At 47.8% G+C, this 13,944-nt stretch overlaps 2 protein-coding genes across 4 annotated transcripts in view; one reads left to right on the forward strand and one right to left on the reverse strand.

Moving 5' to 3' along the window:
- The window catches only part of SETDB2 (SET domain bifurcated histone lysine methyltransferase 2), a 49,257-nt gene extending 39,267 nt beyond the window's left edge, over nucleotides 1-9,990 (reverse strand). Inside the window, exons 1-3 of one of the 3 annotated variants that reach the window (XM_044286415.1) lie at nucleotides 9,939-9,990; nucleotides 2,819-2,904; nucleotides 232-357 (exon numbers count right to left, since the gene is read on the reverse strand). In XM_044286415.1, the coding sequence (XP_044142350.1) occupies nucleotides 232-357; nucleotides 2,819-2,900 (208 nt within the window). In that variant the 5' untranslated portion in view covers nucleotides 2,901-2,904; nucleotides 9,939-9,990. Of the gene's footprint in view, nucleotides 1-231; nucleotides 358-2,818; nucleotides 2,905-5,862; nucleotides 6,389-9,377; nucleotides 9,522-9,938 lie in introns of those variants that run through there. The other 2 variants (XM_044286413.1, XM_044286414.1) reach the window with 2 other exon arrangements.
- Nucleotides 9,666-13,944, forward strand: part of CAB39L (calcium binding protein 39 like) — an 84,121-nt gene continuing 79,842 nt past the window's right edge. Inside the window, exon 1 of the mRNA XM_044286417.1 lies at nucleotides 9,666-9,748. The gene's annotated coding sequence lies outside the window, so the exon portion shown is untranslated. The remainder of the gene's footprint in view (nucleotides 9,749-13,944) is intronic.

Consider the following 13,944-nt stretch of genomic DNA (forward strand, 5'->3'; position numbering starts at 1 on the left):
GTCAAGGAGGCGGTCCTATCAGTGATTGACAGCCATCTCTGAAGTCAAGGAGGCGGTCCTATCAGTGATTGACAGCCATCTCTGAATACACAGTCATATAGCGAAGGCTGTCAGTCACTACAGTGGCATACACCTGAGCCTTCCAACAGAGGTATATGTTGGAAAATACTCCAGACGGAAATGTGATGTGAACAGAGCTTAAAAATACAGCAAGTTATTTATCAGACCAACCTTTGTTTGTTGCCGAACCATCTTTGATTTTCTGACACAGAAGCTGCAGATTGCTCTGAACCTCCTTAAATATAACATCTATGTTCCCTTCCTTGCGCTGATTCTGCCAGAATATTTTTGCTTCGCCTAGAAAAGCAAACATCACCATTACTGTCAGTTGATAAATGCAGCTCGGCAGTACTTTCCATCAGATCCCTGACTGAATGAGCTCCCATGGGAATGCACTTTGCCTACAGAAACTGCAATCTGCTACTAATAAAACAAAAGAATAGCAAAGAAAGCAGAGAACAAAAGAAATGTAATCAGATAAAATCAAAACAATGGAGGAGATTTATCAAAACTGGAGTAAAAGAAAACTGGCTAATTTTGCCCATAGCAACTAGATACCACTTTTCACTTTCCTTTGGAAACGAAGGGTGGAATCTGGTTCTTAGTGGCAACTAAGGCAGTTTTCCTTTACAAAAGGAAAAACTTCCCCCAATATTCCTGTTTAGCCAGTGGCTTCTGATATTGGATGCATGGTATGAACAGTCCGTTTTTTTTTTTTTTTTTAAAAGGGGTTATCCCCTTGTTTACCCAGGCAGCCCCTCTGAGATGAGCATTTCATGCTCCAAAGCTCTCCCTTGCCTTCCGCTGGATTGTGCAGGGCAAGGGCTTTTTCATTAGATCTGGTGACGTACCAGGTCTCGGCTAGAGCAGCGCTAAAGCCCATTAGTGCCAGTGGCATCACCGGGAACACTAGCAGTGTAAAAATGTCAACAAAAAAAGTGCGATACTGGGCAAGGGAGGACATCGGGGCATGAAATGTGTGCATGAAATCTCAGAGGGGCTGCCTGGGTGAAGAAGGGGATATAACCGGGTTTAGATCTGAACCCGGACAACCCCTTTAAAAGTTTCATTAATTTAACAAAAAAAATATATAAAAATAAAAAATGAACCCATCACCATAAAAATGTAAAGTAAGCTTCAGGCAGCATGTTATAGAGCAGAAGGAGCTGAGCAGATTGATCTCATCTCAGATGCCGCAGTCACTACTGACCGCAACATCTAAGGGGTTAAGCTGCTAGGCTTGGTGTTATCTCCAATCTCGGGCAGGAATATGGCTATGTATTACAGCCTTAGTCCTGCTGCTGATCGTATGACCACACGGACAGTTCTGTCACAAGGGAGGCGGATCACTAAAATTAAGAACAAAATAGCGCAACATGTTTCACCGTTTTGTCTAAATAATATATATATATTTTTTAATAAAAAAATAAAAAAAGGATGTACACCATGATGGAAACCCGATGGAGCGCATTATAGTCAATAGGGTCCATCTAGTCATGAATCAGTCATTCCTATGAGAGAACAGAAGAACAAAAAGCCCAATACAGATGTGAACAAAGCCTAATACAGTTCTGTGTTTTAGCCAGTTAGCATTTCCCCCTTTACCCTTAAAAAGAGGCTGTGTAGCAGCTGGTATATCATAAGGAATAACGAGCCCCTACTATAAATTATAGGGCTCATTCACACGGCTGTATCCATTTTTGCGGTCTGGAAAACATGGATACAGTCTGTGTGCGTTCCACATTTTGCGGACTGGATGGTCTTTCTCCTGTGTAGAAAAGCCTATTCTTATCTACAATTACAGACCAAAATAGGACATGTTCTATCTTTTTTGTGGGGCCACGGAACGGAAGTACAGATGCGGACAGAAATATACGGTCATGTGTATGGCCCCTAAAGGGTATGTTCACACATGGCATAAATTCTGCTGATTCGTCACTGCAAAAGTCTCATCCACATGCTGCAAAAAAGAAGGCAACATAAAATGACCTGCGGTGTGGATTTTAAAGGGAACCTGTCACCGGGATTTTGTGTAGAGAGCTGAGGACATAGGTTGCTAGATGGCCGCTAGCACATCCGCAATACCCAGTCCCCATAGCTCTGTGTGCTTTTATTGTGTCAAAAAAACGATTTGACACCTACATATATGTAATGAGTCAGGGTCTATTCAGTGAAAAACTGATGGCTTTTCAGGAAGTTAAATCAGTTTTGTCTGCGATTGCGTTCAGTGTTTCCGTTTTTCAACATGGATGCAATCAGTTTTTGATTTGCATAAAGAAAAACTGAAGAATAACTCTACATCTCCTAACGACCATCAGTGAAAGCACATTGGGCCAGATTTATCATTACACTTAGGCTACATGCACACGACCGTATGCGTTTTGCGGTCTGCAAATTATGGATCTGCAAAAAAAAAAAAAAAAAAAAAAAACGGATGCCATCCGTTTTTTTTTGGGGCGGATCCATTGTAACAATGCCTAAAAAGGACAAGAATAGGACATGTTCTATTTTTTTTGCAGGGCTACAGAACGGACATACTGATGCGGACAGCACACGGTGTGCTCTCCGCATTTTTTGTGGACCCATTGAAATGAATGGGACCGCATCCTATCCGCAAAAAAAATTAGGTGGATTTTTTTTTTTGTCTTTCTTGATTTTTTTTTTTCCTAACACAATTTTTTTCTCTGTAGAGAATGCTAAGAAAATGGCAGTGGTAAGCCACCCTGTGAGCAAAAAACACACCCCCCCCTCCACTTACGAACAGAAATGTTTCTAGTGGATCGTATTGAAGAAATGGTAGATGGATCGGTTGCTTCTACATTTTTCTCTCTCCGTTTCATTGCTCTGCAAAAAACCCAATGCAAACACTGTAAGAAAACAAATAAGCAAGCGCTAGGAGATAAGGCTATGTTCACACTGCACTAGCCATCTGTTGAAGGCATACAGTGGCATATGTTGTTGCAGGCCCCTACTCATCTCTACAAATCTAGGGACCTCAGCTGCCAGGGACTGGGTGGATTTTTAGGGAGAGGATCAAGAGAGGGTACTTACCTGTTTTGCCCTTGCAGAAATGATTTTGTTCTGTACCTACCAGGAAAGCCTTTTTAAGGAACCAACTGCTCGGGGAAGCTCCTGCCATAAGTGACAAAATATATGGGCAAATACCCCACTGGAGCTTCACCGAGCAGCTGGCAAAAGCTATCTGAATCCTGCTGCTGTGTCCAGGGGCTTGGGGGGGGGGGGGGGACAATCAGAAAATTACTGGGGCTGCCTGGATGGAGCAGGCAGGGACTTAAAGCCCATTTCCAAAATGCAGGAAGGATGCATGTCTAGCGCTGACATATTGGACGGTTGTATAATGTGAACATTATATCTGGATGATTGTAGTGGCGCCTCGCAGCTGAAGGTTGGCTGCTGGAGAAGCTTCTATTTAAGGACAGTGATGTCACCAGAGCCTCTTGCCGCATACGTTTAATGGAGCCCAGTGGCATCTGTCACCAATAGGCTGTTATGGCATTCATTAATGCATATGCATATTTTTTTTTTTACTGCATGCTGATCGCCACTGCTCTGAGAGTCACCAACAAAGAAAAGAAGTCATACTTACGTCCACAGGACCATGCTGGTCTTGGCTTCCTGGTCCTTCTCAACACAGGAAATGCCCAATCTGCCAACCACTGGCCTCAGCCATCAGTGAAGGTGAGCACAACCATCTCCCAGATAACACCGTTAAAGGGGTATTCCCATCTCAGACATTGATGGCATATCGTTAGGGTATGCCATCAATGTGAGATAGGTGTGGGACCCACCTATCTCCAGAGTGCGCCCCTCAAAGTGAAGGAGAGCACACTATCATGGGAGTTCCGAAAATAATCAAGCAAGCGTGCTTGGCTGTTTTCGGAAATCCCATAGATGTGAATGGCGAGTGCAGTACACTAGCGCAGACACCGCTCCATTCAACCACTATGGGACTGCCGGACGTAGTTGAGCCAGTGCTTAGCTGTTTGTGAAACAACCATAGTGGCAAACGGAGGGTGGCAGCGGACGGACAGATGCTCTCTGTTCACTTCAGGGGCCCTGTTTTGGAGATAGAAGTGACTCCCAGAGGAGGGACCTGCACCAATCCGACACTGACGGCATATCCTAATGCCGAAGATGAGATGAGACAACCCATGAAGTTGCAGAACTGGTACATTTTCTGCAGCATGAATTTCCTTCAGCATTTGGAAGGGGCATCTGCACTAAATAATGATGTTCTTCAAAATTATCATTTGACACAAGAAGTTCATGAGCTCAGATGCCGCTGATTTCAAGAATGAAGGAGGTATGGCACTGTATGCAACCATATGTAATGGACCAATGCTTCAAAAAAAGGGGTTGTGTCACGAAACATATTCTACATTTTTCAAACCAGCACCTGGATCTGAATGCTTTTGTAATTGCATGTACTTAAAAATTTAGCATAGCCAGTGAGCTATTCAATAAAATGCATCTGTATAGCGCCACCTGCTGTTTGGGATTTCCCATATTTTTTTGTCCATCTCACTGTGCTGGTCCAACGTGCTCAGTTTAAGGGCCCATTCACACGACCGTATGATCGCTGTGCCAGTGCTGCGGACCGCAAATATTGGTCCGCAATGTACGGGGACGTGTGAATCTCGTATTGAGGTGCGGACCCACTGACTTAAATGGGACCGTGATCCATGTGCGGTACAGGGCTGGTTCTAACTTTGTTAGAAAGGAATAGTCATTTACTATAGGTCTGATTAAAAGAAATTTTTTACATCAATCATGGCATAACCCCTTTAAAGTAGCACTCCCACAAATGCTTAATGCTCTGACCTGTCAGAAAGGTACATGATGTAAACTGTAGTGAAGGTAATCTTACCAGATTGTATTTGTGAGCTATAACCTCCCTTCTGCTCCTCAGCTGTGTCAGGGGTCAACACTAGGGCTGCAGTAAAGGATTATTTTTTTAAGATGAATCGAGTACTCTAATAAGAAAAATGCTGTGTTTGGAAAGTCAGAGTGTTGGTCACATGAGACAGCTGAGGATCAGAAGGGAGGTTATAATTCACAATTGCAGTCACTGGTGAGACTACTTTCACTTCAGTTTACATCACTTACTTACAAGGTCAGAGACTAAACATTTTTGTGGAGTGCTACTTTAAAGTGCTCCTGTACATTGGGAAAACTTTTTGATACGTGTCATAACGACACGCCAAAAGTTTTGATGGTCGAGGGTCTACGCCGAGACCCCCACCAATCACTAGAAACGAGCTGCTATAGCATGCACTCTCTCCTGGCTGCAGGAGGCGTAATCATGGACTATTATGTCTGATGCAGCAAGCAGAGAGATTGCCATATGTGAGCGGGCTTCTCTGTCCTCGTTCTAGTGATCGGTGGCGGTCTCAGCACTTTGAACCCCACTGATCAAAACCTTTGAATCGTTGCTATGACATAGTAAAAGATTTCCCAAAGTGTAAGTGGGTAAAGCATTGGTCGCTGTAGGGCGCCCTGTGCAGGTATGTCTGCACCCAGCTAGGTGAGTATATCTACGCCCAGGGTCTGCACTACCATAGAGGCAAGGGGGGCAATTGCCCCCGGGCCCCCGCTCCTTAGGGGGCCCCCGCCCCCCAGCGCCGGCCTTACTATTATTAGACAGACAGTACTTGTGACTTGTCACACACTGTCACTGACACTCGTCTCATAAATAATCATGTCATTGTTGTGAGTCATCAGACAGTGCTGGACTCTGCGGGCAGCCGGCAGTAATCTAATTAATAAACTAAACTAACTTACTCACTGGGCGGGCCAGGGCGGCTTCTGCAGACTGCTGTCAGGTGTGGAGGGGCCCCCCGCTGGGCGCAGGCAGCTGGTTGACTGGAGTGTCTCTCACACTAATACTACTCTGCAGTCAAGTGTGGTCTGGAGGAGCCCCCCGCCGGGCGCAGGTGGCCGCTGACTGTGCCTGCGCTGCCTCTGTCTCTTTAAGAGATTCAAGAGTGTCTGGAGCAGCCAGCAGCGGCATGCACGGCACAGGCAGGCACATCTGCCACAGGCTCCGCCCCCTCACCCAGAGCAGAGAATCTTGATTATCGGATGGTGCACTGAGCAGGAGGCATTGGCAAGGAGAAGGAGCAACTAGAAAAGCAAATCAAGCAAGCGGATACGGATTGTTGGATACCATTGGCATTTGGCAGCCAGTGTGACAGGAGCGCCAGGGAAGGCCCGCCGCCCCCAGCCAAGTTCCAGTCTGGTAGGTTCATAATTTATTGGTTAGGGTACTTTCATACTTGTGGCAGGATGGATCCGGCAGGCTGGTCTCCCTGTCGGATCCGTCCTTCTGCTGTTTCGCCGGACCGCCGCTCCGTCCCTATTGACTATAATGGGACGGGGGCTGAGCTCCTGCGCAGCACGGCGAAAGCCGCCGCCGGACTAAAAAGTCCCGCCGTGCTGCGCTGGAGCTCAGCCCCGGACCCCATTATAGTCAATAGGGACGGAGCGGCGAAACAGCGGAAGGACGGATCCGACAGGGAGACCAGCCTGCCGCATCCGTCCTGCCGCAAGTGTGAAAGTAGCCTTGTTTTGTTGTTGTTAATGAATCCATGATCCATCCATCCATTCCCAGTGTTTCCCACTCACTGACTTACTTTGTCCGGCACCATCTCACCCGTGCGGGCCGTCCCAGTGTACTACTAGCCCGGCCTGCGGCCCTGGTTCTGTTTGGAGTCAGTTGGACTGGAGAAATGTGCATTTGGGGGGGGCAGTTACTGGTACCACCCGTAACTGCCCCATCCCCCCCCAAATGCACATTTCTGCAGTCCAACTGTCCAAACCAGGGCGGGCTAGTATACTGGCACTGGGACAGGTGAGATGGTGCCTGGGATGGGATGGATGGATCCGATCCAGTTTAATCAACCAACCTACCAGTAACTGGTTGGTTGATTAAACTGGATTGTGATCCACCCCAGTCTGGTAGGTTGGTTGATTAAACTGGATCGGATCCATCCCAGGCACCATCTCGCCCGTGCCAGTGGTGTACTAGCCCGGTTTTGTTTGTGTTTGGAGTCAGTTGGACTGGAGAAATGTGCATTTGGGGGGAGGATGGGAAATGTGCTGCCATGATGAAGGGGGGGGGGATAATGTGACGCGAAGGGGGTGATGACGTGACATGGAGGGGGAGAAATTTCACATTGAGGCCTGGGGGGCATCATTGGGGGCCCTTTTTACTGGCACATTATTAGGTTGCACTATGGGGGCACTTTTTTCTGGCAAATTATTGGGGGGCATCTATGAGGGCACTTACTACTGGCACATGATTAGGTGGCACATTATTGGTGGGCACTTTTGGGGCATCTACTGGGGCTACAAAGAAGTGGTATGTTATATGGAGGGCTCTGTACAGTGGCATTTTTCTACTGGGACACATGGTGGGTACTATGGGGAAGAGGAATACTATGGGGTCATCTACGGAGGGCACTAAGAAGGGGTATTTTATGCTTGCAAAATTATTTATGGGGGACACTGAGGGCATCTACTGGGGCACTATATAGGGGCATTTTATACTGGTACATTATGGGGGCACTAGGAGGAAGGGTGAGAGGAGCACTATGCAGCATTTACTGGGGGCACTATATAGAGGTATTTTAGACTGGTACATTATGGGGGCACTATGGGAACATTAGCTCAACTGGGGGACATTACAAGGGGGTATTTTTTGCACTGACACATTATAAGGAGATTTATTTCTACTGGGGGGGGGGCGTTATGGTGGGCTTTATTACTCCCCGTGGTATGACCCCCTAGAAGGAGCACCAGCCTCTCCCTGCTCTGCTATCCCTCTGCCCCTTCTCCAAATCCTTATTATGAAATCTTTCTCATTAGGATAAAGCACAACATCAGCTCCGCCGAGCCCCCGGCCAAAGTGTGGAAGTGGCGTTCGAGATCCCCAAGGGTCAAGCCAAGTAATTGTAAGTTTTCATGTGAAATATGTTTATGTTATACACATATAGCCCACACTGTGCCAAAAAGTACAGTATACCGCTAGACTGTGCCACGCAAAGTACAGTATACCGCTAGACTGTGCCACGCAAAGTACAGTATACCGCTAGACAACAGGTATACCGCTTAGACTGTGCCACGCAAAGTACAGTATACCGCTAGACTGTGCCACGCAAAGTACAGTATACCGCTAGACTGTGCCACGCAAAGTACAGTATACCGCTAGACTGTGCCACGCCAAAGTACAGTATACCGCTAGACTGTGCCACGCAAGTACAGTATACCGCTAGACTGTGCCACGCAAAGTACAGTATACCATAGACTAGTATACCGCTAGACTGTGCCACGCAAAGTGCAGTATACCGCTAGACTGTGCCACGCAAAGTGCAGTATACCGCTAGACTGTGCCACGCAAAGTGCAGTATACCGCTAGACTGTGCCACGCAAAGTGCAGTATACCGCTAGACTGTGCCACGCAAAGTGCAGTATACCGCTAGACTGTGCCACGCAAAGTGCAGTATACCGCTAGACTGTGCCACGCAAAGTGCAGTATACCGCTAGACTGTGCCACGCAAAGTGCAGTATACCGCTAGACTGTGCCACGCAAAGTGCAGTATACCGCTAGACTGTGCCACGCAAAGTGCAGTATACCGCTAGACTGTGCCACGCAAAGTGCAGTATACCGCTAGACTGTGCCACGCAAAGTACAGTATACCGCTAGACTGTGCCACGCAAAGTACAGTATACCGCTAGACTGTGCCACGCAAAGTGCAGTATACCGCTAGACTGTGCCACGCAAAGTACAGTATACCGCTAGACTGTGCCACGCAAAGTACAGTATACCACTAGACTGTGCCACACAAAGTACAGTATACCGCTAGACTGTGCCATGCAAAGTACAGTATACCACTAGACTGTGCCACACAAAGTACAGTATACCACTACACTTTGAAATTTTGAATTTTGATTCTTTTTTTGTAGCATTTATGTATTGTAATATTAAATACATTTTTACTTGTACATGTTGCTTTGCCACTTGCATTTGTTTACAATACGGGACGTTAAAGTCAGCAAGTGTCATGTGGGGGGTGGGACCCCTTATTATTTTCCGCCCCAGGGCCCCATTTCGCCTAGAACCTGCCCTGTCTACGCCCCATGTATTATATAGGGCTACATGCTGTTACAGAGGCATCTAGACTCGGGTGCACAAATAATTCATATTCTACCAAGCAGGGAGCCCCAAATGTGCAGAGCCCTTTAAGAGGCGCCATTAAGCACAACATTTGCAGCAAGCTTCAGCCTGTAGTACCAACCCCGACAACTCCCGCACATCACCCCGGAACCATGAGCCATTCCAGCCAGAGCAGAGGCGCCCGCTACAAGGTGCACACAGCCCACCACGCCGCCATCTTACGTATGGCGGCACCTAACAGCGCAGTCATACACGGAAGATCCGCTAGCCGGTCACGTGGTCTCCTGAGTGAATTCACAAGTCAATAAAGTTTTTTTTCCGCTCTGTGTTTACAAACGCCGCGGCCCCGCCCTTTCCACTCCTCCCTCGTGTCACTCATTGCTGTTGCCATGGAAGCGGCGCAGTGTCATTCACTGGGCAGCCCAGTACGGAAGCGCCGGCTCTTCCTGACACAAGAGGTGGGAGCTCGGAGTCTGCAGTGGACACGGAAAGGTCTGTTGCTCTTATTTATGCGGTGGTCCCGCGTGTGTCACAGGACTTCCCTGTGCTGTGCCCTGCCTTATTGTGGGGACTTCGGGCTCGCGGCCTTAGGCCTCACAGACAGGGTTTTTTCAGTATAAATGTTTATATATTTGTACAGCTGAGGTGGAAGCCGTGCATGGAACTACAAGTACCAGCTTACCTCAGGAGGCTTAGTGCAATCTGGGAAATGTAGTTCTATAACAGCTGGAAAGACGTCATAGTCCTTCATGTTGTAGTATACCGGTAGTTGGCCAGTGGGTGTGGCTAACTGTTGCCCAGTCAGTGGGCGTGGCTAAGAGCTTCCAGTCAGTGCGCTCCTTCAGAAGAGTCCTGACTGCGCTGCTGTGATGATGAATACATGTTCTGGGGCATGTGTCATACAGTAGTGTCCTCCTGACTGCACTGCTGTGATGATGAATACATGTTCTGGGGCGTGTGTCATACAGTAGTGTCCTCCTGACTGCACTGCTGTGATGATGAATACATGTTCTGGGGCGTGTGTCATACAGTAGTGTCCTGACTGCGCTGCTGTGATGAATACATGTTTTGGGGCGTGTGTCATACAGTAGTGTCCTCCTGACTGCACTGCTGTGATGGTGAATACATGTTCTGGGGCGTGTGTCATACAGTAGTGTCCTCCTGACTGCGCTGCTGTGATGATGAATACATGTTCTGGGGCGTGTGTCATACAGTAGTGTCCTGGCTGCACTGCTGTGATGAATACATGTTCTGGGGCGTGTGTCATACAGTAGTGTCCTCCTGACTGCGCTGCTGTGATGGTGAATACATGTTCTGGGGCGTGTGTCATACAGTAGTGTCCTGGCTGCACTGCTGTGATGGTGAATACATGTTCTGGGGCGTGTGTCATACAGTAGTGTCTTCCTGACTGCACTGCTGTAATGATAAATACATGTTCTGGGGCGTGTGTCATACAGTAGTAGTGTCCTCCTGACTGCACTGCTGTGATGGTGAATACATGTTCTGGGGCGTGTGTCATACAGTAGTGTCCTCATGACTGCGCTGCTGTGATGGTGAATACATGTTCTGGGGCGTGTGTCATACAGAAGGGACCTCATGACTGCACTGCTGTGATGGTGAATACATGTTCTGGGGCGTGTGTCATACAGTAGTGTCCTCCTGACTGCACTGCTGTGATGATGAATACATGTTCTGGGGCGTGTGTCATACAGTAGTGTCCTGCTGACTGCACTGCTGTGATGGTGAATACATGTTCTGGGGCGTGTGTCATACAGTAGTGTCCTCCTGACTGCACTGCTGTGATGGTGAATACATGTTCTGGGGCGTGTGTCATACAGTAGTGTCCTGCTGACTGCACTGCTGTGATGGTGAATACATGTTCTGGGGCGTGTGTCATACAGTAGTGTCCTCCTGACTGCACTGCTGTGATGGTGAATACATGTTCTGGGGCGTGTGTCATACAGTAGTGTCCTGCTGACTGCACTGCTGTGATGGTGAATACATGTTCTGGGGCGTGTGTCATACAGTAGTGTCCTCCTGACTGCACTGCTGTGATGGTGAATACATGTTCTGGGGCAGTGTGTCATACAGAAGCCAGTGAGGGGGCAGCTATATGACAGCATGGTGGCTCTGTGGTTGGATCACTTGCATCACTAGGACTTGGTCAACATCTGCGTGGAGTTGGTATATTCTCTTTGTATTTACTCTTTTGCCACAAAAAACATGGAGGTGAAAGGGGTTGTCCCATTAAGGGTCCATTCAGACAACCGTAGTTCAGGGTCGACATCTGTTCCACAATTTTGGTTTGGAACCATTCATTTCAATGCGGACGCAAAAGATGTGCCGTCTGCATCCGTTATTACGTTCCGCGGCCACGCAAAAAAGATAGAGCATGTCCTATTCTTGCCAGCAATCCCGGACAAGAACAACTATTTCTATCACAGGGCCAGTCATGTGCGGTCTGCAGAACGGCCGGCATCCGTGTTTTCCGGATCTCCAAAAAATGTTTTTTCCTGCGCATTTCAGCACAGGGCAAAGGAGAGCATGAAATGCTCCAACGCTCATATCGGGGGGGCTGGGGGGGGGGTGAAGATGGGGATATGTTCGGGTTCAGCTCGGAACTTGGACAACCCCTTTATTGGAACAACCCCACTGTCTGCATTAGTGACAGGGACATTGGATTGTGGCCTCATTAGGGACAGAATCTGATGGGTGCTGCTGTGTGGTGGTGACTACTGGATGACAGTGGTCCTGTTGTGCCGTCCCCACCTCTCCTTCGGATTATGGCTATGTACACAGAGCGGCATGTGATGATTGGGTTACTAAGCCTTTCCTGTGCTCTACACAGTGTTATCTGGGCATCCGGCCAAGTGTCCCCATCGTGTTATCAGCGCTTACACTGTAGTGTGCCCGGGACACACGCCGCATGTTCTGTATAGTGCAGAGCACACAATACTCGCCAGGATCGAGAACCGGCCCTGTCTACGCTCCATGTATTATATGGGTTCAGACTACAGGCAGAAATATCATCTTATACGGATCCGACTTCATAATTTGTGGGTTGTGAATGTTGTACAAAAGGCTTCATCTACGGGGACAGACCTCGTTCACATCCTGTGTCATTACTGCCCTGTATCAATGTGTTCTAATGGCAGAGACACTCCTGTGCAGCCGCTAAATCGCTCCTGCGCTTGTGATGTGAAGGGGGGGGGGGGGGTAGCATGCAGTACATGGAAGGGTACAGCCGCAGATTCTCCACATGGACACACCGGGTGCAGTCAGTTCCTATCTGGTTGCAGGTCTATAGTACAGTACTCACATGATGATGCGAGTACAGTACAATTAGACCACTGATATGTTAGGAACTGACTGTATGATAAATGACTGTGATTTAGGTTAGTCCAGGACAGGGGAGCTACGGACGACCATGGTTGATCTGGAAAACATGGTCCATGTGTCGGCCACCTCTCCCATGACTCAAACTGACTGCATCTTGGTGATTTGTGGTGCAGTCAGTTCCTATCTGGTTGCAGGTCTATAGTACTGTACTCGCATAATGATGAGCCGCAGTTGGTCCGGGATATGCCGCCGACACACAGACCATGTTTCCCAGGCTGAACATAGTCGTGTGAATCAGCCCTCTATGATAAATACTCCTTTTTTTGGCTTAAAGAAAACCCGACATAAAATCCTGAATGTGAGGCCGAACCGTAGGCTGGGTTTCTACATTCAGCTTTTGAAGCCACAACCAGGTCTGCCCTTTATATTTAGTCTTTCCTTTATGAGCCACTTTTGATTTTGGCTTCAAAAACTGTACAAGAAAACCTGAAATTGGAAACCCAGCTTAAAGGGATTGTTCACTTTTGAGAGGGCCCCCACCCCAATGCCATGGGACCTGTGGAGGCAAGCACACTTACCCACTCTACCACTGGGTTCCAGCTCTTTTGGTCCCTTCGGCTAATGTCTCGGTCCGGTCTCCGCGTGTCAACATCTGGTTTGATGTGGGTCACGTGGCCATAGGAGTAACACATGAGGGACACGTCACCCTTGTCAGACCAGATGAAAGCCTAGAATAAAATCTACCCCATCTCATAGTAAGGGAAGGGGTGTAAACGACCATAAATCTGCTGGGGCAGTGACCCTGCCCGTACCCCCTTTTTGGAAAGTGGTAAAACACCATTTGCACAAAAGTTTTTGGGGTTTCGTGCCTATGGGGATAATCATATGTACTTTCTAGCGCGCTTATGAGTGGGTTGTGTGTTCTTTGTACATGACACACTAGTGCATTGTGTTATTTCAGCTTTATTGTACCGGCCGCTCTCACTTTGGTTCTCCATCCACACCCATTGACTCATATCCGGTTCTGACTGCATTTGATTGTAGAAACCTTCCCACGGACACAAAAGATGCCACGACTAAACCATTCTGAAGTTGCGAAACATTTATCCGTACAAATTAATTTCGCTAAAGCCTCGTGCACACGACCGCAAGTATTTTGTGGTCCGCAAACCACACATTTGCAAAATCCAGATACCGTCCGTATGCATTTTCCCAATAGAGCCGCCCATTCTTGATTGAAAATTGGACAAGAATTGGACATGTTCTGCGATCTGCGGATCTGCACAGATGCGGGCACCACATGGGTGATATCTATACGCTGTCCACATTTTTTGCGGACCCATAGAAAT

This window comes from Bufo gargarizans, chromosome 3, assembly GCF_014858855.1.
Source record: "Bufo gargarizans isolate SCDJY-AF-19 chromosome 3, ASM1485885v1, whole genome shotgun sequence".
NCBI classification, from domain to species: Eukaryota; Metazoa; Chordata; class Amphibia; order Anura; family Bufonidae; genus Bufo; species Bufo gargarizans.